Source organism: Sylvia atricapilla, chromosome 21 (assembly GCF_009819655.1).
Source record: "Sylvia atricapilla isolate bSylAtr1 chromosome 21, bSylAtr1.pri, whole genome shotgun sequence".
Taxonomy (NCBI): Eukaryota; Metazoa; Chordata; class Aves; order Passeriformes; family Sylviidae; genus Sylvia; species Sylvia atricapilla.
Genome location: NC_089160.1, coordinates 4973709 through 5001097, shown reverse-complemented (window position 1 = coordinate 5001097; position 27389 = coordinate 4973709). Strand labels below are relative to the sequence as shown.

The following is a 27389-nucleotide window of genomic DNA, read 5'->3' as shown; positions in this document are numbered from 1 at the left end:
TGTCTTTCTAGTCAACTTGGTTTTATTTGGTGTTTTCCAAAGGTAGTTAAATTCTGTTTTTTACCCCCCTGACCCTTACACACACATTAACAAAATGTATTTTGTTATAGCATTAACATTCAACTTCCATTTGGTGCAGGTCACTTCTTCAGCAGCAAGAATCTGTCTTGCTTCTGAGTTAGAACTTCCCTCAAAAGAAAGGGTTCTCTAATTCCACAACCCCCTTGTTTCTGAACTTTTCTTCCTGAAGCTCATCTGTCAGAGGAGCAATTTTTACAGCCTCAGCCTGCCGACTGCTCCTTCTTTTTCAGAATCTGAATCAGTACTATGGACTAATTCCACTTTTATCACAACAAATGAGTAGTTAAGGATGACAGTGGAGCACTTGTAAGGGTTCGTTAGTGGGGTTGCATGAAAATGACTGAGTTTATAGTGCCAAAAAGATCTGAAATGCACGTCAGAGTATTCTCAGCTGAGGAGTCTGAAAGGAAGTACTGCCAAAGGAAAATGCAAGTAATTGAAAGAATAAACACGAAAAGAGCCAGCTGAATTCTTTCAATTTTCTCTTTTCCCTGTCAAACCTTTGACAAACCTGTTCTGAATCATTTTATTGCCATTTAAAATAGCTTTAGAAGTGAGGTGTCATAAGGAAAAAAAAAAAAGAATTCACAGCATACATAGTACAAAAACTCTCAGGACATCTGTATATATAGGTTTGGGACTCATGGAATAAAAAAGCAAACCAATTTTCTAGTGGTTTATTGCCTTTTTTATAAAGGACAAGAAAGTTCATGCCATGTGTACAGAGCTTAAATGCAGGATTTTTTAAAAATCCATATCCCAATTTAAAGTGAATAAATAGTAATTAAACAAAAGTAGAGGTCAGTGCTGGGTCAGCTGTTCCAGAACTTGGATCACTACTAGGAAAATTCACAGGAAACCTTTCAGTTGCTACAATGCTTAAAATACAGGTGATGTATAAACCCCCTGTTCCTCAGAGACTGGTGGCAGTTCAGATGGAAGAGGGGACAAACAGCAAGAAAACATCATTTGAGCCTTTGCTGACATTGACCACTAAGACTGAGGAGAAGGCCAAGCCTAATTTCTCTACTGCAGGATTTGCAAGTATTTTTCTATTTGAAATCCTAGAGAAAGAAATCTTGAATTCTGTCACTATTCACATTGGAAGTGTTTTCTTTCACTGTGCATTTTTGGATTTCCACATACCCACATTACACTCAAGTGTAAGTGGTATAGAAAGAGTAGAGGAGCCTTGGGCAAAGCAGCAGCTCCTGAGCCCCAAACCCTGGGCTGGGTTTCCAGAGGAACAGCTTTGCTGCTTTTCTTTGTTACCTTTGTGACCTGCAGTATTTTGAATTAGACTCGTGCTCCCTGTGTGCCCTGTGTAAGAGCTCCCCAGAGGAGGAAGGTGCTGTACTCTTTAAAACACACTGACTATTGACTCTGGTCGAACAGGCAGGGCAGGGTAAAACCCGGGATCTGCAGCTGCAGGAACGTGGTCACTGCAAAGTGAGAGGAGGAATTATGGCACTCAGCTGGGAAAACAGCTTCTGGTGATCCTCAGTGCCTTTTTGTAACACTTCATCTACAAGAACTTAGAGAAAACACATTTCATGCTACAGCTTTCAAACGTGTTTGGGTAAGAACAAAAAACAAGTGCTGGTGCTTGGGAGTGGAGATGACACAAACTCAGCTGTGTGGCTTAGCCGGCACCTGAGCTCCTGTTGCAAATCCTGCAGACCAATTTCCTTCGTGAAAACCCTTCTCTGGGAGTGAGCAAACTGTGCATCCCATCTCTTTCCCATGCTTCCATTATCTGAGCCAATTATTAACATTTCTTTCCTATTCCAAACACATTCATAAAGCAGCAGTAGTTCAGAGTAGTATTGTTGTAGCCTAAGTGTTCTGAATAGTTGTGAGGCACCTTATAAACCACGGTAGCTGTTCTGCCAGAGCTAGTATAAGGCTTTAAAAATGCAACTGTTAAAAAGAGCATAAAGAATTGTGCAGCTATTGCAAAATACTTAACCAAGTTACTAGGCAATTTCCTTCCAAATGGAGCTGTTAGACAGCAATGCTCCTGGGCTCATTCACCTCCTGGCAGGGCCTTCTGGAAGTCATGTCTACCTGAAAGCTGTGAATTTGTACATCACTGAAAGGCTTCGTTTTCTTAACACACCTTCATAAAACACGGAATTTGCAAACCCGTACAAAATGCTTACATTTCAGGCTTCTATATAAATAGTGAGTACTTCTTACACCATGTAAAGTGGCATTTCCTTCACTTGAGAGCATGCTTTTTAAGCAACCATCGATTTGGAAAAATGTATTGCAAAGTGGCAGTCATCCACATTTTAGCAGCAGTCAAAGAGGTTGCTGGGGAGGGATTAGAAATCCAAACAGAAGTAGTGAAGACACTGAAGGTCGGGTGTAGGCAGCGGTTTGGCAGCGTGGCAGGGGCTGTGTGTGCACTGAGGCCAGTGTCCTGCTGAGCACCACTCACAGCCCAGCGCTCCCCAGGCAGCTGCGGGAACCCCATGCAGGGCAGTGATGGAGGATTCGTGCTCTCAGGAGGTACTGCCTCTTTTAAAACTTAGCCAGTGTCACAAAGAGTGAAGCTTAAATCCTTTTTCTGCCTCTGGGTGCCTGGGAGCACTCCTGATAGTTGCTGATAAAAGGAAGGGGCTGCATCTTGTTAAGCTTGACTTCTGTTGTGGTACTGAGCATTAAGGGTCTTAACAGATACCTGCTTTGTTTATTTTCCTTTGGGTAAATCTGCCACTTGTCCTAGAGTGACTGAGAACTGAACCCGTCCTTGAAAGCAGCCATATGCACACAGCTTTAACTGTGGTGACAACATTGTAGGTATCTCAGCTCAGAAACAATCACAAAATGAACCAGGTTGGAAAAGACCTTTGAGGTCATCAGGTCCCACCTATGACCTGCTCATCAACTCAACCATGGCACTGAGTGCCACACCCAGTCTTTTTTAAACATTCCAGGGACAGTGACTCCACCACCTCCCTGGGCAGACAATTCCAGTGCCCATTCACTCTTTCAGTGAATTTTTTCCTGATGTCTAACCTAATATTCCCCTGGCGCAGCTGAAAACCAAGCGTATCACTTCAGTTCCATGCTGATATCTGCAGCACAGTGGAGCATTCAGACGGCATTTGCTGAAACTGAACACTGCACACACAACTATCAACTGTATTTGTGACTTGCTGTGAAAATCAGGTCCTTTGGTCAGAAGCCCAGTGCGGGGTGGTGGTGGTGGAGCATCCTCAGCTCCTGGTTGGGAGCAGGGAGTCACTGGCTCAGCCCAAGGCCCCACACGAGGACTCACCATAGGCACTTCATTGTCAGGTGTGGCTGCAGAAGGACTGCAGGGCAGCCTCAGGAAACGTGCAGCTTTGTCCCTGCCGCTGGAAGTGACACTGCCCGGAGCCGATGGCAGGAGGTGGCTGGAGGCTCTGCAGGGTTTGGCTTTGGATTGCTATTTACAGGCACTTCACTGTCCTCATACCTGTAAGCTCTTCAAAAGTGACCACAGCTGAAGGACCTTCTGTGGATTTCCATCCAAGTGCACAACAATCCTACACTACTACTTCGATGTAAACATAAACCTCTTCACAAAAAATAAACACGTGCTACCAGTCTAACCCTAAAGCCTAGAGCAATAAAAAGCCAGTTCAAGCCTAAATACACATTAAATAGCTTTGGAGTCAAATTAAATTAAAAGCTAAATTACAAGCATGTAAGATCTCTGTTGCTGCTGACTATTTTCTAGCCCTGGGTCACGCTTTATATCTTCGCACTGTCTCGTTTTGGTGGTTCTGCTGACTGAGTTTCCAGGACTGAATATTTAACTGGGGAGAGAGAGAGAGGAAAACCCGTGAGTACAATAGCACAGGATGGAACCAGGGCACAAGCAACGGGTGCCCAGCACTGCCTGATTGCATGTGACACTGGAAAAGCCTTTGCAGCAGCCTCGATTGTCTGTCACTGAAAGGAAGATCATGCTTCTCTTGTGCAAGACTCTCAATGGCTAAATGAAAGCTAAATGTTAACTGCCATCGTTTGCAGCCTGAGCTCCTCGGGCTCTTATCAGGCCTTCCTTTGTGTGAGTAAAGGGGTAAAAAGCACTGGGGTGGGTGTTGCACAAATGCTGTAGCATCACCTAAGCGGTGCCATCATCAAAGGGAGCCAGCAGCTCCATGCAGCAGCGGGGGCACTCAGGCAGTCCCCGGGTAAAGCTGGTTTTGTGCAGGGATGCAGGCAGGGCTAAGGGAGACAAGGCTCTCACCCTGGGGCTCCTCGCTTACAACGGCTTCCATGTTCTCTCCTTTCACGTACTCGGCGTTCAGTCCCTCTGAGGAGTACAATAAACACAGTGAGATGGCAAGGGCAGAAAGTCAAATTATTTGCTTTGATGCCTTAAAAAACTCTGGTAGTGCTCCTAAGAGCTTTAACAGCCGAGACACCTTTCTGAAACCTCTTCTGCAGTGACAGCAGCACAGAAGCCTCAACAACCCAACAGCCAGTGCTGAGACTTGCTGCGTTTCAAAGTGCCCATGGAGCTCCTGGCAGGCACAGCTCCAGCAGCAGCTCTTTTGTCTGAGGCTCCTGCTTCATCTTTATCAGGCCAGACAGCCCAGCTAATTCCTGTCTAAGGCGCTCAGCTCTGGGAGGAGGGAGGCAGGAAGGTTTCCCGGACAGGACTGCGGTGCAGTGGGGCTGTGCCTCGGCACTGAGATGTGCCACAGCCTCATTAAAAGCTAAGTTATGCAGAGCTCCAAGAAGCAGCTCGAGAAGCAGCTCAGAGCGGGGCTGTGGTGATGAAGCAAGATCCCAGTGGGGTGTCAAATCCCGAGTAAGTCCCTTATTGAAATGCAAAGAAGTTCCCAACTTTATCAACAAGTGGAGCCGAGGAGCAAGGCTGGGCACTGGTGGGCACTGGTAGCTGCAGGAGGGTGGGCAGGAGAAAGGGGGTGGTCCAGCTCAGAGCTGGAGGTGAATTAAGACAGTCTGGGGTGTGCCATGGACCTCAGGCATCCTCAGCAGCTCCTCTGTGGGGAAAGGCAGAGGTGGGAGTGCCGTGCTCACTGTTGCATCCATTAGAGAAGGACCAGGGAAGGGGATTCGGGTGCTGGTCTGTAAATGAAGCCTGAGGCAATGAGGCCATGCAGCACACACTTTTTAGCTATCTATAACTTGTTTGCACATCTAAATGTGGCTCAGGGTGTGGCAGGTACTGGCTGTGCCTCACCACCAGTTTTGGATAGGGCCCATTGGTATCTCCCAGCAAAGGGAGGCAGGGAATGGTGCCAGGGCCAAAGCCAAAGGAGTGTGGTGGGAGCCTCAGGCAGCAACGGGGCAGCTGCTGTCTCCAAGACACAGGAGAAGAAAAAAGGTTTTGAACTGGCTAGAAAACCCCATGAAGTCCCCAGAGCAGCAGAGACACTGCAGCCAGCAGCTGTGGAGGCAGGAGAGGTCCAGCTCCACCCTGCCCAGGCACAGCCAGAGCTCAGGGACAGCAGGAGGCTGAGCCACAGCCCAGGGCAGGGCTGGCAAGTACAAGGTGAGGTGTAAGAAAAGAAAGTGGGATGAAGAGTTCTAGGCAGCCTTGTGCATGTCCTTTAGAGGAATCATCAGCAAATGCTCCTCTGGAGGGACTCAAAGCTGAAGGACAGCTGGGCAAGAGACAGAACCAAGCCTGTTCCTCCGTGTGTCAGGAGAGTGGTCACTGCACACCACCACTGCCCCCACCAGACATGTGTTTTGCTGGAATAACACCAAATGCAATTTATGTTTTTCAATAAAAAGTCACTTTTGCAGCAGCTGACGGCTCTTAAGATTTCTGTCATGCACTGCAATGCATCTAAGGCCTGACATTAGCCCAGCATGCCATGTCTGATGGCTTAAATTAATCCTCCTTTATAATTAACTTTAATTTCCTGCTGCCTTTCTGGGGCTTTGTGTCTCTCAGCTTTCTCCTCATCAAAGCCTTTACTCTATTTTTTTTTATTATTTCTTCTTGCCAAAATATCATTTAAGTGAGGGGAATATACAAGGGTGTTTCATTCCATCACATTCATGTGACTTTTCCTGCTGATCTAATTTACCAAAATGCTGTTTGTTTCAGGCACAACTGGGAAAATAGCACGATTCCAACAGAAATTTCCAACCCCAAACACCCTTTCCCTTGAGCAAATGGGACTCACAGGAGATTTCAACTGATTAATTTAAAAAAGAGCTTGTAACTCAGCTGCTTGTAAGTTCCCTCCCAAAAAGAGCTGCAGGAGCTCACCATGGTCAGCTGAGTGCTGTGGGCTGAGGCTGTGAGGACTCTCCTGCAATGCTTGCACCAAGCAGCTTTAAGGGGTAGCTCGTGCAAAGGGTGTTTAATGTAATAGTGAGTTTTGCTGCCTAATTTGCAGTTTACTGCAGTGATTGTCACACACCTGCTGAGGGTGCAGTGGGCTGAAGCCCCAGGTGCAGACACTGCTCCTGTTTCCTTCCCTGCAGCCCGGTGAGTTTTTACTGCTTGCTGAGATTTGAAGGGGGATTGGTTTGTTTGTTTTGGGGTGGGATGTGGGGGGTTTTCCCATTTACTGTGTTTGATATTGATGGTTTGCCCTCGGGCTGTGTTTGTGTGGGGTGTGAGGAGCAGTGTGAGCCCTGGGGGTGGCAGTGGGCCCTGGGCACAGGTGGGTTCCTGTCTGTGCAAAGCCTGACATGGGGTGGGGGCTCAGGGACCTGTGCTTGGGGCTTTGCTCTGTGTGCCCTGGGCTGCTGGGGAACGACTTACGCTGGATGCTGAAACAGAACTTCTTCTGCTGGTAGGAGATGTAGCTGGAGACAGCCCCGATGAGCGCCATGGCCAGGCCACTGGCAATGCCAGCAATTGTCCCTGTCTCTGCCACTGTGGGGCACAGAGAGAGCTTGGTGAGGGCACACTCACACACAGAGCACCCTCCTGTGTCACCTTGCCCTGTGGGGCACAGAGAGCTTGGTGAGAGCACACACACACACACCCCCTCCCCTGTCACCTTGTGACACCCACCTCCGCTGTAGTCGTTGTTGTCGGTGTTGCCGCTGGCACCTGCAGAGACACAACCCTGTGTCAGTGACCCTGTCAGTGCCCCTGCACCCCTCTGCTCCCCCTGCTGTGCTGGGAGGCAGGGGACACACAGGAGAGGGGTGGCAGGGCAGCTCTGGCCTGGGGGTGGGCAGGTATCTCCGTAAGACACAGCATTTCTGCTGCCCCACACTCCACTGGGCTGCTTGCTTTGCTTCTGAGGGCTTTGGATCTGCTCCTCCCCCTCTGTGTGCCCGGGGGCAGTTTTGGGGGATCCTGTGCATGGGCCACCTCTGCCTGTGTCTGACAATTACCCTCACCTCCACTGCTCAGTGTCAAGGGAACACTTGAAGGGCTGTCAGATGTTACTCAGCACATGGGTACCATCACAGGGAGGTGACTTCCCATCATGTCAGGGAACCCTCAACTGGCTTGAAGTCTATTTTGACATCACCTTCCGTGGAGAAACTGGGCTGGGAGGAGAAGCTGCTCCCACTGGAAACTGCAGTCCTTGTTGAGTCACTTACATCCTGAATTTATGGAAGCAGGTCAGCATTGTATTAATGCCTCTGATGCGTCTTGTCCTTGGCACAGGGATTTATTAAATGTTGATTAGGCTCGTGGTGTTCAGCTCTTTATGTGATTGCTTTTAATATTTAATGCTGTGGATCCTTGTGAATGGCTTATCTGATTGTTGCTGGATTTCCCCCTTGTTGCAGACATAGGTGGTTGTGTGGTGAAGGCAAACAAAGGTATTTACTCACACGTGGCACCAGGTGATAGGGGAGACACAGCTCCTGTCTGCCCTCGTGGCTGGGGCCTCCAGGGAATCAAAACCAAGCATCTCCAATGGTTGGCACCAGGTGTGATCACTGAGGCTTTTGGTTCCTCTTTATCCCATCACTTTGTCCCAACTTTTCCCTTGGCTCCATGGCTCAGGCCCTTCTGCCCCTGCCATGGAGGTGAGCACTGCTGTGCTCAGGGCTCTCTCTAGGAGCTGGGGGGAATCCTGAGCCAGGACTGCTAAAGAAAACAACCCTACACAGGTCACCACTCACCCTTCTTCTTGTCCGGGCTGTAGCCACCATCCACAATGCTGGCCAGGTCATCATCTGAAAATCCTTTAAAAGGAACAGAACAAACAGTGGTTGGCACCTGAGGGAGCCACAGCTGTGCCAGAGGTTGGGATCATGGGCTGCTCCATCCCCACTTGGGAACTGGGACTGGTCAAAAAGTAGTACTGCTTCTCTCACAGTTACCAGATGTTAACCCTGAATTACTTTAAGGTCATAGAAGAGGTAATGAGTGACTACTTTATATGCTACTGTAATCTTTTTTAACTGAAATGACTGATTTTTAAGAGTGATGATGATTGACAATCCTAAGTGACTGATAATTTAAGAGCTCATTCAATGTTTTGGTGTTCAGCCTCTGTTGAGAGTGGAGGAGGCAGGAAGAAGTGGTTTGTGGCCCAGCACCAGCTGGGCCTGGGACCTTGCAATCAGGAGCTGACCCTCATAGTTCTCAGAGGGACAGAACAGTCCAGGGGGAAAACTGAGCACCAGCATGTTTTGGTACATGTGGAAAAGTTCCCTCGTAGTGGGCAAGTCTAATTAATGCAGGATAATACAGAGAAACAGGGCCTGTGAATCTGCAGCTGAATGAGTGGTGCTGTTGAATGTCTCAGCTCCAGGCCCAGAGGGGACCCTGGGGTGCAGCAAGGTGAGTGATGGGAGCTGAGACAGTCAAAGGTTCCTCCTCTGATGCTGTGCATTGGGAAGGCTTTCCTTTGCCTTAACAGCATGGAAGAGACTGCCTTATTCATCAGCTTACTACAAAAAAACAGATTTATGAGCTTAGTAATGAGTGTGAAAAGAATGAAAGCCCAGACTATGCCAGAGCCTGGAGAGGTCCCAGGCAGTGCAGGGAGCTGGGGAATGTGTGTGCTGGTTTGTGGCCAGTGCCACATTCCAGCACTTCAACACCTCAACCTTTCCTGCAGGAGCCTGAAAACTCAGCAAGCCCAGAACAGCGAAGTGCAGACAAGTCAGCTAGTTAATACAATGTAATAAAATACCTGCCTGTTAATTACGCATGTGAGCGGGTATACAGCCATCCTGACATCAATAAAGCAGCCGTGCAAAGTCTGCTTCCCAGCTCCAGTGCTCAGGGGAACAATCCTCACAGACAAATGATTCATTCACCAGAGGATTTCAGCGATGGCAAAAGAACCCTCCCAGCCCATAGGGTGTGTTAGGCCAGGACCTGAGCCTGCTCTGGATTTACACCTTGGCAGTGACTCTGAATCCCAGCAGCCCATGGTTAAAGAGCTGTTGGGAACAGGGATGGGGGAACTCAACACAACCACCACCACAATGGATCAGAAGAGACCCTGGGGGGAAAAATCCTGCACACAGACAGGGAGCAAGCTGTTAGGAAGAGCTCCTCTCTGCCAGGGACCATTGAGGAAGAGGCCCCTCATTCCCCAGGATGAAGCTGCCTGTGGAAATGTCCCCACTCTGAGCAGGCAGGACAGGGGGGTGGATGCTGGCAGTGGGCAGGACACTGGACCAGGCAGCACCTGTTTCTCTTTATCCCATCACCTCGTGGAAATGGTGTCAGGCTGGGAAGGATCTCCTGCAGGTCCCAGGGAAGAGCAGGGCTGGTAGCAAGCAGGACAGAGAGGAGAGGTCAGCCTACCTTCACCTGGCCTTAGGTCCGGCCGCCCAGGATCTTTCCTGTCATTCTTGTCATCAAGGGCATCAGCCAAGTCAAGATCCATAGGGTCCTTTGCTAGAAAATAAGACCAGGGTTAGCAGTTTGGTGATAGGCTAAGGAGCTCTGCAATTAATTCATTAATCAGGGAAAAACACTGTTGAATGAGATGAAGCTCCAGACAGAAGCATTTCCAAATTCTGCTGTGGGAACTCGTGGCAGATCTTCCAAACCCCTCCTGTTCCATTCCCTCACACTGCTGTGGTGGGAAGTGCTGTGTCCTTCCTGCAGAAAGCGTCCTCACAGCTGGAGTGCCAGGCAATTGGATAAATGAGGCCAGTAGGAAAAGTCAGAGCCAAACTGGTGCCCTGAGGGCCCAGGCAGTGGAAGGGAGGGAGGTGGCTGTACAATGCTCACGTGCCTGTGACTTGATTCCTTGGAGTTATTTTCCTCTGTGAATGCTCAGTTGATCCCACGAGCTGCCTGGCTCTAACAGAGGATATTGTCTCAGATAAACAGCAGCTAAAACGCCAGCACAGAGCCAACTGAGCTCCTCAGCCCTCCCACCAGTGCACTCCTGAGTTTATCTTATCCAAAACAAAACCCTGCCTAGGCAGGCAGCAAAACACCCAGCTGAGAGGGTGCCCTGAGCCTGTGGGTGTCAGAACCACCCCACAGCCTTCCAGCAAACACAGGAATGAAACAGGTCCAGAAAACACTGAGGTCCCCTGGGAAATGCAGGGTAATGTTCAGATGCCCTGTCCTCTCTGTGGTTTTTGGTATTTGTTTTTTTCTCAAGGTGTCTCAGCTGAGCAAACAGACCAGAGGCTAGAAATACCAGGGTGAAGGGCAGTGCCACCATCATGGCACACCCCAAACCCTCCCCCTGTGCCAGCAGCAGAGCTGGAATGAAGCAGCAGGGGCTGTGGAGTTGATACTCACCTGGGTTACGTTTAGGAGGGGCTCTTGTAGTTTTTGGCTGCTTGGTCGTGGTGGTGTGTATGACATCCCATAAGCCACTGTCTGAGGGGAGGGAAAAAAAAAAGACCAAAATGATGTTACCTTCTAAAAGGTGGGTTCAGATGAGTGCTGTGTGGGGAAACCCCCACCCTGCTGGGAGCCTGGGGCTGCACAGGGCCAGCTCAGTGCTCTTTATTCACAATTTCAGCTGGCACTGGGGGCACCCCTCCCTCTGGGTGCCCTGGGGATGCTCCAGCCTGCAGGGAGCTCTGCATTACCTGGCTTCCCTGGCCTGGGGAAGGGCCTGGGAGTTGGCTTGGCTGCTTTGGTGGTGGTCTCCACAGGCGTGTCAAAGTAATCAGCCAAATCAAAGTCTGCAGGAGAGAAGGGATTGTTACACTCCTGTTTGTGGGGACAGCACAAGGCTGTTGGCACACAGCCTTCTCTGTGGGTGTTGGGCAATGGTGCTGCACATTGCCAGGGCCTCCCACATCAGGCTGGAGCTGGAAAGGGCATTCAGCCACTTTGCTGCTCAGTTATCACCTATCACAAAAGCTTCAGAAAAGCCTGGCCACTATTTCAGTCTCTCCATCCAAGCTGTGGCTGCTGCCCAGCCCCAGCAATCCCCAAATAATTAACTTTTGGGGGAGTCCTGCTGGTACCTGCTGCATCTCCTGAGAGCTGGTGCAGCTGAAAAGGGGCTGTGGGCCTGGGTCAGTGGCTGGACACTGCTCCCTGTGCAGCTGCCCGTGAGTGACCTTGAGCTGAGCAGGGCATGCACAGAGATGGGCCAGGGCACAGGAGTCTACTAATCTGTTCATCCAAAAAACACTCCCTGGGGAAGAAGCAACTGGCTGAGACAAAGCCTCAGCCTCCACGTGTCCATTCCTCAGGGGGAGTTTACTGGGTAGAACAGCCTCTCATCTGCACTGTGATCCAAACACTGAAGCCCTGCCTGTGCCTCTGGCACTTGGCTTTTCTTGCCCCTAGCAAAGACCACGGTGGCCAAGGAACCAGATAGTTGAATATGCCTAAATTTGTGCCGAGATCCTTATGCAGGGGTGAGAGGATTTACTTCAGAGAGCTCCTCTGATGCAGTTTATTGCAGGCTTCTCCAGCAGGGCTGAGCAACCCTTCAGCTCCTGTGACCATGCTGTATTTTTAACAAGGACTCTTTGGCCAGAACTGAGCCAGAGGAGCTGTTGGCAACAAACCCCGTGTGAATTTAAGGGAGCTTCCTCAACCGTGGCACTGCTGGGAGCTGGCCAGCCAGCACATCTGATGTGCACCAACAGTCAGACACCCATTCTCCCCTGGAGTCACCAAGATGGGACTTTCCACGGAGGCTGGGGATATCTTGGAATGAAGCAAGGAAGGAAAATATCCTCTGGACTTGCTCTGAAAGGAAAGCTAGGAGGTGCCATGCAGACAGGAACAAAAGCCCTTGTGTAGCTGAGCAGTGATTTGTGTCTTCTCCATTAGAATACTGCAAAGTGTGCGAAATTCTGCCTTGGTTGTAAATGCTCCACTGCCACCTCACCTTCAGCATGGACAGAAATATCAATATTGCATTTCTCTGGCTGCATAGGAACAGAGCAGGTGCACACACCAGCTCCAGCTTCTCTATGGGCAAATAAAGGGGTCCCAAAGCAGGTGCTGAGACAGCCCATGGAGGCTCACACAGTTCACTGCCATGGGAATTTCACCCCACGCTGAGCTGAGATGATGTGCATGCAAGAAGGTCTCACCTGACCCACCGGTCCCACCTGCTGGCTTCCTGGGGCCCTTGGGAGTGGCTGTGACAAAACAGATGGGGAGGAAAAATGTTAGTCACAGGACACCACCAAAAACTTCACCTCTGGATTGGGAATGAATGGCAAAGATTTCACCACAACTTTCTGACATCTGTACTTGCACAGGCTCTGGAACACCCTGCACACAATGTGTGGCCACAGGGATCAGGATTGCCCATGGGTGAAAATGGAGCCCAGTGCTCCACAGGGCACTGCTGCCGTGAGCTGAGCCAGGATCCCATCCCAGCTGGTGGAGAGCAGGGAGTGCAGCAATCTGCCCTAAGGCTCCAGGATACTGCAGCAGACACTGCACAGAACAGTGCAGAAAGCAGCAGCGAGTTGCCAATGTTCTGGTGTCCCTGGTCTGGTCAGTCAGTGCAATGACAGATAATTTCCTGTGCTGTGTTATGCACAGGAGGTTCCCTGTCAGCTGGAGAGTTTTCAGTGACACCCTGGTACTCAGATCCCAGCCCCCCTGGCCTCTCCTGGGCTAAAACAAGCTACAGCCAGCCACTGAGGGGGGAGGGAGCAATATGGAACCCCCTGCCTATTAATAGTGGCTGGCATTACCAAGTATATGAATAAATGATGAGCAAGAGCTGTGGCTTGCTCCATTCCCATTAATTTCCATTAGACTGGAGTGGTGCTGCTGGCCTTCATTTCCAGTGTGCTGGTATGGTTTGATGTGACCCAGCTCCAGATCCTTGGTTTGCTTTTTTCTGGGGCTGACACGATGAATCCAGAGTGGGATGCAGCTCTTGAGGAGGCCAGGGGGACAGTCCTGCCTCTTCCCTTCTCTCACTGCAGGGACTCCAGCCTGGAGAGCACCACTTTTTCTCCACATGAGGTGGCCATCAGTCATTTCTAACCAGGTCTTCTCACGTGCTGCATTAAAGGGCTTTTGCAAAATCCTCGATGAGCTGCATCAGCTCTGTGGCCAAGTCTGATACCCCAGGGTCTGTCCTGCACACTGCAGGAGAGCTGGGCCAGGCCTGGTGGCAGGCATTACTGAGGGATGCAAGGAAGCCAAAAGGGCAGGTTCATTGCCATTGTTACCTCAGGACACAGGTGTGCTGTGCCTCTGTGGCTCCACACAGTCCCCAGGACTGTCTCCAGCTCCACCTGAGTGCAGACCCAGACCCTGTGTCTCCCAGGATGAGAGGATGAGGCAGTTGTATTCTCTACCTACCTCCCACCAGCATCAGATCCCAAAGAACAAATCACATCTGTTAACATCTCCTCGTTTTCTCTTCTTTAAAACAATGCAGAAATGTGACTTACGTCGCCTGGTGACAATGTCAAAGAGGGCATCTTCTAGGTTGAGGTCATCTGCATCATCCCCATGACCTGGAGACAAAAAATCAGCACTGGGCTGTACTCACTCCACACAGACTAAAACACCTTTAAATAAGGTATGGCTAGACTTGTTTGCTCAAATTGCTTTAGTTTTTTGCTGTTTTTTTCCAAGTCTGACCCAACACCAGTGATGAGGAAGACATCAGCCCTCTCCAGATGCTGTGACTGTTAAATGCAGAGCAGTCATCTCTGGATTTTCCATTTGTCTGCTCTAATGGACGTGGTATAAAGACACATGTTATGCTTAAATTTGTCAAGGAGAGCCTACCAATTCATCTCTCGAGCTGCCACTCATCTCTGGCTGTGCTCATGATTATAGGATTGCTAAACACCATGAAAACACTGGGACAGTGCAGACAAATTCAGTGGCAAACAAAAAAGCCCTATGCCCCTCTTCTTCTCAAGTGCCTTCCAACATCAAAGGTTTTGCGTGAAAAAGCTGTTGCTGGCTGCCAAGCACGACTTTGCATTTCAGAGGCTGCCTGCATCATTCTGCATTGGAAATGTGAGCCAGGACCAGACCCCCCATCCCAGGCATATACGTGACAGGCACAGGCAGATATTTTGTTAGAGATGCCTCACCACAACTCTAGTCCCATATTCCAGGGATAACTCAGGGCTACATCATCTTCTCCTGCAACAGGGCCAGCTAATCCTTCCTTTCTCCACCTCTTTTTTGCATGGCATTAATTACTGTTGACTTACCCTAGTTCTGAATGTATTTGTCTTGATAAATTCATGCTTTTACATCTCGGAGCATGCTGAGTAATTAATATCCTTTGGGTTTGCTAAGTACTGCAGCACTGCAAGAGAACATTAAAATGGCTTTCCTCTTATTCCTACTGCTAAATGGATTTAGCTACTGCCACCTGAGCTCCAGCGTGCTTCATGAATAAATTTAAAGCTTTACTGACAAGGACAATAACAATGGGAAGGCACCGGTCCATCAGAAAGCAGGTATCAGCCTTTCAGGGAAAAAACTTCTACTGAGAGTGGTCACTAAGTACTGCAACAGCTGCAGTTCCGCTTCCACTTACTCACACATCACCTCTCATCTCATTTGCTGCCTGTTAAAGGCACACTCAGCAGCCCTGAGGGTGATGGATGTGATGTGTGTGCAGGGGCAGGGGTTGGGAAGTGGCTGTGGGCTTCTCCCTCCTGGCGAAGCCTCGACATTAGGCTCTGCTGGAGGGGTGTGTGCAGGAGTGTCCCAGCCCACGCTGTGTTTCTCATCGAGCTGAATGATGCCAAGGCTCCCCCGTGAGCCTGCAGGAACGGCCGGCAGCAGGCGATGCAGGGAAAATCCCTGTGAAATCCACAGGGAGAGAGAGCCTCTTGCTCAGCACAGCAGGGCTGTGTCTGCCACCCTCAGCCTCCCTCCATGCCTCTCTCCTCCCTTCCCAAAATCTTTCCCTCTTGGGCCTTATTGCTGGTGAAATATTGGCACTGTGAGACCGGCGACGCCCTCCTGCTCTGACAGCCTGGGTGAAGCTGCAGGGTTAACAAGTAGTCTGACAGTGCGAAGGAGCAAAGTCAGAAACGTGCAACACAAGCCACAGTGCTGAAAAACACCTGCCCAGCTCCAGGGCTTGCACAGGGGCTGCCAAACCACCACCATCCCTGCAGAGACTCAACACACTCATCACTGTGCTGGCCAACTGCCCCAGCCTTGTCAGTCTGACAATTTGGTGCAGCTTTCCTTTCCCAGAATGGCTTTTCACAAGTTTTTACTGGATTTCCAGGAACTAACAGGCCTCCATCACTTTTGTCTTTCTATTTAAAAGCAGGCTTAAAAATAGGCAGAAGGGGAAACCCACATCGCGTCTCTGGTGGGATGAGAAGCGTTACCAAGCCGAAAGAGGAAGATGTTCTGTCACCATGTGAGCTGGCAGGAGGGATGTGGTGGCAGCACCAGCTCGTATCAGTATGGCAGGAGCCCTCCCTTCCCTCTCCCTGGCTCCCTCTGCTCTCCATGATTAAGTCAATATTAAGGCAGTGATTTGCTGTGTTAGTGTATCCTCCCCATGCTTTGATGCAGGAGCACAAACACCCAGAGGAGGAGCGGGCAGCTGTGGGGTGTGTAGGCTGGGGGGTTGTGGGGCTGCACAGAGATGTCTCCCCAGTGGGGACATGGACCCGGCAGGGAAAACAGTGTCCCAAAAAATGGGCTCTTTCCCCTTAGCTTTGGTGGGGCTCATTGGACCTGCCAGCTAAGAAGGACTTATAATAACCTCGCTGGATTTGGTGACAGCTCCTCTTGGCAACTCTCCCTGCAGGATGAGAGGAGGGTGCCCCTTCCAAAACCACTTCTCAAAGTGCCAGCTGGCACATGAGGGGGCCAAGGGGGGTGAAAGGTGCTCAGGGCCCTCCATCCTCATGGGGCTGAGGTAAACAAATACTGCTAAAGAGTCCTGGCTGGAGCTGCACCCTGAGGGCTTTCCCAGGAGAGGTGGGAATGCTGCCCAAGGAAGGGATGGGAAAACTATGGATGCACTGAATTGCCCAGTAAAACCTCCCCAAGGAGGGCAGTGCTTGGCACAGCCTGTTAACCAGGGCTTTCCCAGTGCAGCCCATGGCAAACCAACATCCTTTTCCAAGATTCCCCTAGGCATTGGGGACTGCCAGTTAATTGAAGCTGACAACATCTCTATTTCATGCAAAGGGTGTTACAGAGATGTATGAGACCCTTTATAGATCAATAACCAAGCGCTGCCATCACAGGCACACAAACTCCCCTGCTCACTCCAACAGATAAGAATGGAATGCTCTCCTCGTTCTTTTACTCTGTTATTAAGTGGTAACAAATCTGGTACTTCATGGCCAGACACTGAAAACCCCTCCAGCTCTCAGTATGTGTGTTTACCGTGCACATGCAGGTTTTTTGGAGGCAGCACTGCTGATCCCTGCCCTGTCCTGTGCAATCCCTCTGCTCCTGGGGCCCTGACACTGCTCCACAATCACTCTGCCCATCCTCTGATGGAGACCCATGCACAGCACAAAGTATCTGTACATATTTATACTTTTCAGGAGAGGTTGGGGCCCATTCTTACACATCAGCAGTCACAAGCTGCTGACCTGCAGCAGAGTTTGAATAAGGACCATGAAGCAGAGTCAGGGCTGTGCATGCCCTGACATGTCACCTCCCTGTAGGACATCCCCACCAACAACCTGTTACAGGGCCACAGTAGCAGTGATATGCAAACCCCCCTTTGCTGGTTGCTCAGTGCTGGGGAGCAGTATGGGATCCTTGCTGGGGCTGATGACTAGTTTGGGTCATGTTTTTCCCTAGCCTTGCACTGGGTCTTTGGAAGAACTCTGTTCTTTGGCTGCTGGGAGAAAATACACACATCCTGGGGCAACAGGAGGCAATTCCAGCCCTGTGTGCCACCAGCCAAGTGGAGCACCCATGGGACTGCAGCTCAGGTGAGGGGGGAGTAGGGAAAGGAGATATGCTTTCCATATTTTTATTTCATCTGACAATCCACAGAGGCCAAGCTGGGACATCATGGCACCCAGTATGAATCCCCCAAAGCCTGAGTGGGGAGGTGGGGGGACCCCAAAGCTGCAGCTGTGTCCAGCAGAAGCTACAGAACAGGGCTGAGAGTTATGGCCAAACCAGCACCGCAGAGCCCCCCCACCTCTTGCTGAGTCCCCTCGCCTTGCTGGGAGTATTTTTAATCAGAGCTGGCTGCTCTTTGAAGGCAGAAGGTTTTTGTGCCTTAATGTATTCTCTCCTCATTATTTTCAGTAGCAGGCAGCTCAAACACACAATTGTACTCGTCAGCTTTTTAGTTTTTACAATTATATATATATTCTAATTAAGCCCCACTGTTTGACAAAGCTTGAATTACAGTATCATAATTCACACCCAGTATATTGCCAGGCCGTCTGCAGCACTGGAGAGAGGTGTATTCCATTTTTAGCACCAGCCCACGGATCTCTTTGTGCAATATATATGTGTTTGGCTTCCCTGGGAATAGAGAGCCTGCGACGGTACGAGATTGACAGCCCGGGAGATTACGGGAGAATGCAAAGCAGGACAAGGGCAGCAGAAAGTAATTCCAACTGCCTGACTTTTATGCATCCACACAGGAGGAAAGCAGGAGAGCAAGTACTGTGGTAGCCAAAAAGGGTGTCCCCGGTGACCAACCTCATCTTTTTGGCTCCAGGTTATGATGTTGGCACACACGGGTGGTTCCCTGAGGCTGGGCATCCACAACTGTGCTGGGACCTCTGGGCAAGGCTCTGGGGAAGGAGGGGTTTGGGAGCAGGGCTGTGTTGCTGGACCTCTGGGCTGCATCCTCGCAGTGGGGTTTCTGCCATCTCAGCAGAGACACAGCCCCAAAGTCTGTGGGGAGTAAATGGCTGCTCCTCCATGGGCATGGCTCTGCCCTGCAGCAGCTGGGGTGCCTGGGGCAGCACTGAGTGTCCCCAGGGAAATCTCCTGGGGTAGGTGATGGCACAACACCACCGGCCAGAGCAGAGCAGATCCCTGTCAGGACAGAGCACAGCCTCAGACTCACCAATGCCTCCACCACTGCTGTCTGGGCACTGGCCCCAGCCACTGCCAAATGTGTGGGAAATTTACTTGCAAATCCCAAATTCTTGCTGACTGCTAAGGCCAAAGCACAGTTCCATGTGTGTAGGGAGAGCAGTGCTCCCTGGAGCTGGTGGGGCAGCTCCTGTGCAGTTGCACTGCTCCCTGCACAGAGGCCAGGCTGCCTCCTCAGCACACACCTCCTCCTCCTCCTCGAGGTAGCTCTGCCTTGAAAAGCAGACTCTGAACTCCCAGTCTGCCAGGGAAGATTGCCCTCCCCGCACAAACAAGCTGTCAGCAGCCCACCAGGGCAAGGAAGGGCTCTGCTGGGAAGCAAGGTGTGGCAGAAGCAGCCTCCTGCCTCCCCCCCAGCAGTGGGACCAAGAGCTGATGGTGGGGATACATCACTCCAGCCCAGGGCATGACCAGTAAAGAGCAGTGGGACACATTCCCCCAGCTGGGATGACCCCTGCTCCTTGCAGGGGATGAGGGAATGCTGCCGTCCTTGCTCTCTATTCTCAGTGAAACATTTTGATTTTCAGAAGTACTAATCAAAAATCACTCTTGATTATGGCAAAAACAACCTCTGCTGAATTTTTTTTTTTAATGCAATTAACAAGGGTGTATGGTAATTCCAAGCAATCTCGCTCTTGAGATTAAAGGAAAGCCTGCCAGGAAGCACATGAATAAAGCTTTAAGATGAGAATTTGCATAATGAAGACTTTCTCTTTGTGGAAGGAGTGATGGTGATTGTGTTTGAAACCTCTTGAGGGAAATGCCTAAAAGCCTCCACTACAGCCAGGGCAGCACTGTCCTGACCCGTGCAGGCTCCAGCCTACGCTGCCCTCAGGTCCCTGCTGGGAACCTCAGCTCCAGGACCACCCCAGCTGTGCCCTTGCCTCCAGCCAGTGCCTCGGGACAGGGCAGGAGAGGCAGCACAGCCCCAGTGCAAGCTCTGAAGTCTGCAGCTCAGGGCAACACACCTCACTTGGGCTCTAAGCCACAGGATAACACCACGGTTGTGTGCGCTGGGGCAGCTGCATCAGAAGCAGGTGTCTGTTGCAATTTGATTTCAAGGCTTACTAGGAATAATATAAATTATTTGGCAGTGGTACCCAATAAGCTCTACACCCAGCAGGAGTGATGGAGCTGGTGAGGAAAACGTGACCAGCAAAACCAGCCTGTTCCTTCCCAGCAGACGTTACTGGCACCACGGTGTGGGGCAGGGCCAAAAGGGCATCTTGGTGAGCAGGTGAGCCCTCACCTGCCTGGCCACACACTGGATGCTCAAGGGATGCAGTGCCCATCCAGCCTGCACCACGCTGAGGGCTACACAAAGGTCTGAACACATCTTCTCCCCACCTGTGTGGAAGGACAGACCTCCAGCTTGTTCCCAAAGCACCTACAGAAGCAGCACCCTGCACACCCTGTCTTGTCCCACAGCCCCGAGGGAGCAGCTGGGGGCTCAGTCTGTGCTGCCACGGCCACACCGGGAGCTGCCAGCAGGTCCTTCTGCAGACACCAGACAGAAAACACAGCAGGGAGGAGTTTCTCATCTGCTGCCCTCTTGCACAGCCTTTCCCACTCCTCCACAGCAAGATTTAAAACCCCAGAGGGAAGTGCCTTTGGCTTGTCTTTGCCAACAGCTGCATCTGGTAACTGGCTGGCCCAGAGCCTGCCCTGTTTGGCAGGGGCTGGCATGGAGGCTGCAAGGAACCCTGCCACAGACAGACAAACACCTCTGGGTGCCAGCAGCAACCCTAAACAGCTCTGAGGGAAAGCAAAGCCCCATCAAGGTCAGCAGGACCACAGCCAGGGCAGGCTTTGTACGGGGGTTTCTCACAAAATGCCTTGGGCTGGCAGCTGATGGCCGGGTCTGCCCCATCTCTGGCTCCACAGCAGTGTCCCCTCTCTGACCCCATGTGAAATAAATGTTTCAGCATCTCTTCCATCACAGGATGGTCCCTGCTCTGGCAACACAAGGTGCCAATCGAAACAGTTTTCTTCAGTATCAGCACTCAAAGCTTTCCAGGTTTCCAGGGCTCTCTGCCATCTCAGCACACGGAGCAGGTGAAGTTTTCTAAGCAACTTTAATATGATAGCTGTTCTGTGAGGTTTGTGTCAATGAGGGCTCTGCCACAGTGCTGCCAACACCTGCTTCCAGTTAGTCCCAGATCAATATTTAAGGTTCCTCCCCTTCTGGGGTGTGCCTGAGCCCAGCTCTGTACCTGTGATGGAGATGGGGTGATGCTCAATTTCCTGTGTCTGGAGTGGGTATCAGGATATTGTGGCCAAGGACTAAGGAGGGCAGGAGGAGCTCAGCCTGTCCTAGCCCTCACAGGAGCTCTGCAAATCTCTGACCCTCCCTGGGACTGTGGGAAAATGCCCCAGGTAACCCTCAATAACTTAAATGTGTATCTGATAAGAAAGGGAGTTGGTTTTCCTTTCCACTCTCTTGCTGTTTGTTTGGGAACTTTTTGAGGAAGAACAAAGTATATATTTAAAGGGGAAAGGATGTGGCCAGGATCATTATTTTATTCCCCCAAGTACTTTGTAAGAGGTGAAGGGTAAATTAGCACTGAACCAACTGCACAGGATAGGGAATAGTCCCCAGCCCTGACCCAGCCTTAGCAGGCACAGAGTGGGAGACATGGGCCCTGGCTCACTTGTGATTCCTAGTGAAGGTCCAAAAGCACAGCAAGTTCTTTTTCCTCCTGTAATTGTGGGTGCAGGGCTGAAAATGGAGGGTGTGGTGATTTGGGTAGGGGTAGAGGTAATCTTTATAGAAGTTGGTATGGGGCTGTGGTTTGGATTTGTGCTAAGAACAGTGGTAATATTTCAGTGATGTTTTTGTTATCACTGAGCAGTTGTCACCCAGAGCCTCTCCTGCTCCTCACCCACCCCACCAGCAAGAGGCTCCCCAGGGAGCTGGGAGGGGACAGAGGCAGGACAGCTGACCCCAAGTGCCCCAGGGGATGTCCCAGCCCATGTGGCCCCGTGCTCAGCACACAGAGCTGGGCAGGAGGAGGAAGGGGCACGTTTGGAGTGATGGTGTTTGTCTTCCCAAGTCACTGTTGAGGTGATGGAGCCCTGCTGTCCTGGGGATGGCTGAGCACCTGCCTGCCATGGGCAGTGGGGAACGAGCCCCTTGGTTTGCTTTACCTGGTAAACTGCCTTTATCTCAACCCGTGAGTTTTCTCACTTTTGTCCTTCCAATTCTTTCCCCCATCCCAATGGAGGGGATGTGAGCAAATGGCTGTGTGGGGCTGAGTTGCCAGCTGGGATTACACCACAACAGCTGCTTCTGTGTTTTCCTGCCTGCTGTCCGCCCAGAAAGATTACAGTGTACATTCACATTAGACATTTGATTTCTGCTTACACATGAAGTAATGACTACATGTGTAAGCATGTACATACGTGTGTATAGCCAAAGATGCCTGTTTATCAACCAGACAACAAACTGTGGCACAAAAGCACTTTGTTCACAACTCTCAGTGCAGAACAACGGATGACAAAGTCAATGATGCAGGAGCCCAAGGAAAACCGAAGAAGGTGATTAAATGCTTATCACCTGATTCCCGATGGAGAAAGATTTTTCTCATCAGATAAAGATCAAGAGGAGGTGCTGTAGTTAAAAGTAGGTAAATAGGGAATTACACAGTAAAAATGCTGGTTCATCACTTGGGATGTGTGATGCTCCTGTCATACTGTGCTATTTAAAATCAGAAGCAGAGCAGTAGTGGGAATGAAGAGTCAGGTAATGCTGACAGATGGAGCAGGGCTCTGGGAGAGCACAGGGGGGCTCAGCCTTCTCCTGTGGCTGAGGGATCTGTCTGTCCTGTCAGCAGAGCTGCACTGCAGAGCTCCTGCCTGGCCACTGCTGCCTCTGCCTTCTCACAGCACCTCCCCATGCAAACATCGGGTATTTTGTGCTCACTGTCTACACCCTCCTTGCCTACCCACGGCACTGTTCCCAGTCTCCTCTTCCCTGTCTGAGCCACCACCTCCAAAATCTTGCCAATGCCTCTGCTTTTGATTGCCTTTTTTGTTGGTTTTTTTTTTACACATTTACGTGGTGACCACACCAGATCCCTCCAGCACCTGGCCTTCTCCTGCCCTGAAGATGCTGCTCATGTGGTTGGGAAACAAAGCTCACACTCAGCATCAGCTTTCTGCCTGCAGCCCCAGTTCTCCTCCCACAGTAAGTTTCTGTGTTTCCTCGGCAAGGTTAAAAAGCAAAGGGAAAGGAGTCTGGAGTGACTGCAAGGCAGTTTCATGAATGTGTATTAGCATTAACTTCAGCCCCATGGCACCAGCAGGCTGAGCTCTCAGAAGATCAAACCCAAAGCTGACCCAGAGCAGCTCCACTGAAATCTCTGTGAGTGTAGAAGCAGCACTTGCCTCTGTCTTTGCCATGGCCACTGGGCTTGTATCAGGACTTTGTTTTCTCCTCAAAAGCATTGTTCCCTCAGCAGGAACAGGCACATTCCTGTGCTCACATCCTAAATCACAGCTAGTGACTCCAGCATCTGGACCCCCAACTTTGAAGTTTCCCTTTCAAAGTCCTTTCATGTTCTACATTTTGATGTGCCACGTTCATCTTCTCCCATTTTCCTCTATTTGAGCACTTCCACAGATTGTGAACTGTATCAATCAGCTTACAAAGGAATTATTGCAAAGCTTTTCTCTTCGCCATCAGTGTTACATGGTTTATTAAACATATGTTTTGTTATTTGAGTGGCTTCAGAAGCAATGTCTAATAAAACCCCAGTTTTTCCTTTAATTAATTGTAAAGTTAATGCCTTAAACCTCCAGGAGATATTCTTCCAAGAAGCAAAGAAATTTGGGGTTAAACCAAGTAGTTCTAAAAGTTTATTCTAGTCAACTCAGGAGATCAATAGACATTTCTGTTTTATGTGCTTTAAGGGCTGAAATGTTTGCAACAGATATAAGAAAAAATCCACATTTTTGTAGAAGGGGAAAAAACCTCAAGATTTAAACAGCCATTTCCAAGCACATTTATCACTAGGCTGGTAGAAGAAAAAGTTTCAAAGTACAAGCAGAACCATGGAAATTAATTATTTCCACAGCTATGTACATAAATATCTGAGCATGGCACATTTAATTAATGCATATGTGTTCCAAGATCAGAGATAATTTGTAAGAAAACCAATTTGGCTTCTCCTGCTTTGTCAGACACACTGAAGACATTATCTAAGTAAAAATTATTCTTTAAATGTATTACTTTGACTCGCCACTGATACCTGGTAATTATAACTTTAATAACACAATAATGTATTATAACAAAGATTTTTAGCTTTATACAGTGCTGCTATCTCCTTTAGTTTCAACAACAATGCCAAAGCAAGCCTTTCTCTTCTACTCCAAATAACCCTTCCTTGCAACTCTTCTGGAACATCCATGGGGATGGACACCCTAACAAGTGATGGGGCACGAGACACAGGGTCACTTGGCACCCCCTTTTCTGCCAGCTGCACCCACAGTGCAAAGCAGAGTCCAGACACCTGAAAAAAAAACATCTGGAAAAGGGATGGCTCCTCTCTGCTTTCTCCATGCCCTCCGTTGGGCACTGTGGTGTGGAGCTGCCCGCAGTGGCTGCAGCCATCTGTGCAATGGTTATATACAGCAAATATATATTTTTTATTTCTTCTGCTGTCTAATGTTGCTTTCACATTGAAGTCATTATTGTAATTGCTGCTGGGTGCTGGTAGTCACACTGGAGAGGAGAGGTGACCTGGAGATGCTGCCTGTGAAGACACGGGTGACCCACAGCTTATCAGTGCTGGGACAGCGACTTTGGAGGACACGCCCAACTGCTCTTATCGCCGTTTGCAGGGGGAAGATTTTCTTCAACCTTCTCTTACAAAATGTGAAGCACAAAAACTGCACGAGCCCCTTCTGCCTGGCCTGCGGGAGGAAACCTTGTGCTCCCTCCAAAAATCCCCCAGATGTCCAATTTGTGAGCTTTCCATGAAAACACATCAATGCATTTCTGCACCGGCTTATGAGACTGAGGACAGGAGAGGGGAAAATAACAAGAGCAGAAAGTTTCTCGTTTGACCCTTAGTGTTTTCCACAAACATGTGGAAAACCCTGGACGACTCACAGACACGAAACATAACTACATTCCGGAAAAGTCACAGATCTGTGAATTTCAAACACCACGCAACGTGCTGGCATAGAGAATGCCTGCCTCTGGCTACAGCTTTGCAGGACTTTGGTTTTCTCCACCGTCTCAAAATACTTAAATGCTTCTGCTCCTCAACACACTGGGAATACTCCAGAGTTTAGCAGCACTGGCAAATGGGTTGGTGCCCTACAGGCAGTGCCTGTTTCCAGCACTGCAGCCACAGGCAGAGGGACTGTGGGCAGAGGCACCTTGGAGGCACAGCTGGATGTGGCACAGTTGTGTCTGATAGCCCACTGGTAGGGCACTGAAACACACAGCCATGAACGAAGGGAAATGCACTAGAATCTGATCAAAGAGAAACCCAACCCTTTTTTTTTTTTTCAATGAAAAAGTGAAGTTTGCTCCTGCTTTACCGGACAGTCTCAGACAAGACACACATCAGTCTTGTGTCAGTTAGTGCATCTGGACCACAGCTGCAGGAATCACGGTAAGAGCTGATTTTGTTGTTTGTTATCCTCAGTTCTCAGAAAATTGTAAATCTCTGAGCTTCCAAGAGACTGGACTGCCCACAGCCTGCCTTCAGCACTGCTGGTGCAGCTGTTTCAGAGCATGAAGCCAAAAAAAAAAAAAAAAAAAGCCAGGGAATAGCGGCAATGAAGAAGTGTGATTTCTATTGCTGCTGTTCTGAAGAAATGGCATGGGATGCCCTGCCTGGGAAACCCACTGCCTTCCCATGGGCACAGGAGGTTGTGCTGGTACCCAAAAGGCCAGTTCAGTGCTCAGCTGGGGAAGGGCTCCCAAGGCTCTCTCGGGGCGCTGTACAGCTATTCCAACACATTTTGGGAGAGAGAGGAGGAGGAGCAGGCACTGAGCCATGGCTCGGGAGAGCCGCTGCCGGAACACACCGGGGGAGGACCCAGAGGCCACGTGGAAAGGCAGCGCCGCACAGCAGCACCTCGGCTCGGTGTGTCCCGTGTCGGCAGGGCTCGCCGCTACACAGCCACTGCCATGGAGAGGTCATTTAAAGCAGTTCGGACAGGAGACAAACTTAATGCTCTTCAATTACCTGCGAAGCCTCACGCTGGCAGGAATGATTTATGAACGTTCCGGTGAAATTCGTTTTGATACGAGCACGGCCAAGGATATTTAAGAGCTGGACTCTGCAGCCCAAGAGCTCCAAAACGAAACAGAAGAGATTTTTTTTTTTTTCCCCACGTTGCGAACAACACAGAATGCAAACAGCTTTGGTACTGACCAATCAGATTTCTTTTTATTTTAACCTAAAATCGGGATTTTATGCACCATTTCAGCTCAGCCTGTCAAACTGATACACACCAATTAAAAATGCAGCCCTTAGCCTGGTCAGCATAAGCAACTCTGTATCACGCTGTTACCATTCCGGGCCAAACAGGTAAGTAACAAATGCAAACAAACTAATTCCAGGCTGACTTATGGAAAACCTAATCTATTCCAACAGCAAAACCTGCTGGGGGTTCAGTTCGCTATCTGCTTTGATGTTGATACCTTCTAACCAGTCTGTGCTTGCCGGGTGCCTCCTAGCTAACAGCAGATTTTGTTTAGAGAAACTTTCCAGAGGCCTTTTCCATAATTGCTGTCTATTTTCTTTGTATAACCTTTAGAAAGACCTTTCTTTTCAATTTAAATACACTGTCTTTTAAGAGTACTGTTGGGGTTTTTTAATGAGACAAAGAGTTGCGGTAAGCTTTGCCTTGATCTTAATTCCTTCCTCTCCACCCTCCTAAAAACAAGATTTTTTTTTTTCCTTCCTAGTTGCTGCTCAGCTGGGACCGATTTCTGGGTTAGACTATTCCGATCTGCAGAAATAACAGTGGGACAAAAAAAAAAAAAAAAAAAAGAGTGAGAATACAACCAGCAGCCTGGCAAATTTGGGTCACACAGAGAATCCGCTAATCCAACAGCTCAGCGGGCAGAGAGACAAACCCAAACTCCTTTGGCGATGACTCCATGGCTACCTGGCTTTAGGATTAGCTGCGCCCCAGGCTGCTCCAGGGCTTTATACCTGCAGCATCGCACATCTCAAACCCCGCTGTAACGCTGTCAAAGGAAGGCGGATCCGCGCTCCGAAATGCGCTCAGCACCGTCACCTCCCGCAGGGCTCCAGCCGCCGACCTGCGGGCACCGTGCGGGACCGGCCCCACGGCCAACGGGGACGGCGGGGCCAGGGGGCCGGAGGCGGGCAGAGCCCAGGCTGGGGCTGCGGAGAAGGAAAGGGGGCCAAGGCTGGCTGCGGCGCGGCCCTGAGGCACAGGCTGGCACCCCGCCATCGCTGCGGAGTCGGGGTGCTGTGCGCAGGGCGCGGCCCGAGGGGAGCAGCCCCCAGCCGAGCCCAGCCCCGGGGGCGCATCCTCCAGCCGCGGCCCCTCCGAGGGGCTTCTCTCGGGCCCCGCGAGCCCCCTCCGGGCCACGCTCCGTGCTACGGCACGGAATATCCAGCCCCATCAGCTCCCACAGCGAGCGGCCCGCAAACCCTGCGCCCCTCAGGGGAGCATCCCGCGGGGCGAGCCGGCCGGGGCTCCGCGGCTCCTGGGCCGGGCCCGGCGCGGCGATCATGCGCGCACCGCTCCCCGCGGGCCCCTATTCCCCCCGGGCCGCCCCTTCCCGCCGTGCCCGGCCCTACCTGCGGCCAGCAGCGCGGAGAAGGCCAGGAGCAGCCCCAGGAGGCGGCGGCCGGCCATGGCGCGGCGGGGCTGTGTCTGCCGCGGGCTCGGCTGCCGTCTCCGCCGGGGCGGGACG

The 27389-nt window shown here is 50.5% G+C and overlaps 1 protein-coding gene across 2 annotated transcripts; it reads right to left on the bottom strand.

Annotated features, from left to right (window-relative positions):
* CD99L2 (CD99 molecule like 2) lies at positions 1-27389 on the bottom strand. Of its 2 annotated transcripts, XM_066334062.1 has the most exons (12): positions 27274-27385; positions 26656-26850; positions 13852-13917; positions 12526-12573; positions 11056-11151; positions 10760-10840; positions 9803-9895; positions 8161-8223; positions 7088-7126; positions 6833-6946; positions 4328-4393; positions 1-3890 (listed from the first exon to the last, which is right to left on the bottom strand). In XM_066334062.1, the coding sequence occupies exons 1-12, from the start codon at positions 27329-27331 to the stop codon at positions 3826-3828; spliced, it is 984 nt and encodes a 327-aa protein (XP_066190159.1). In that variant the 5' UTR covers positions 27332-27385; the 3' UTR covers positions 1-3825. The 2 variants fall into 2 exon arrangements, with proteins under 2 accessions (XP_066190159.1, XP_066190161.1); XM_066334064.1 differs by lacking the exon at positions 6833-6946 and having other exon boundaries at positions 27274-27389.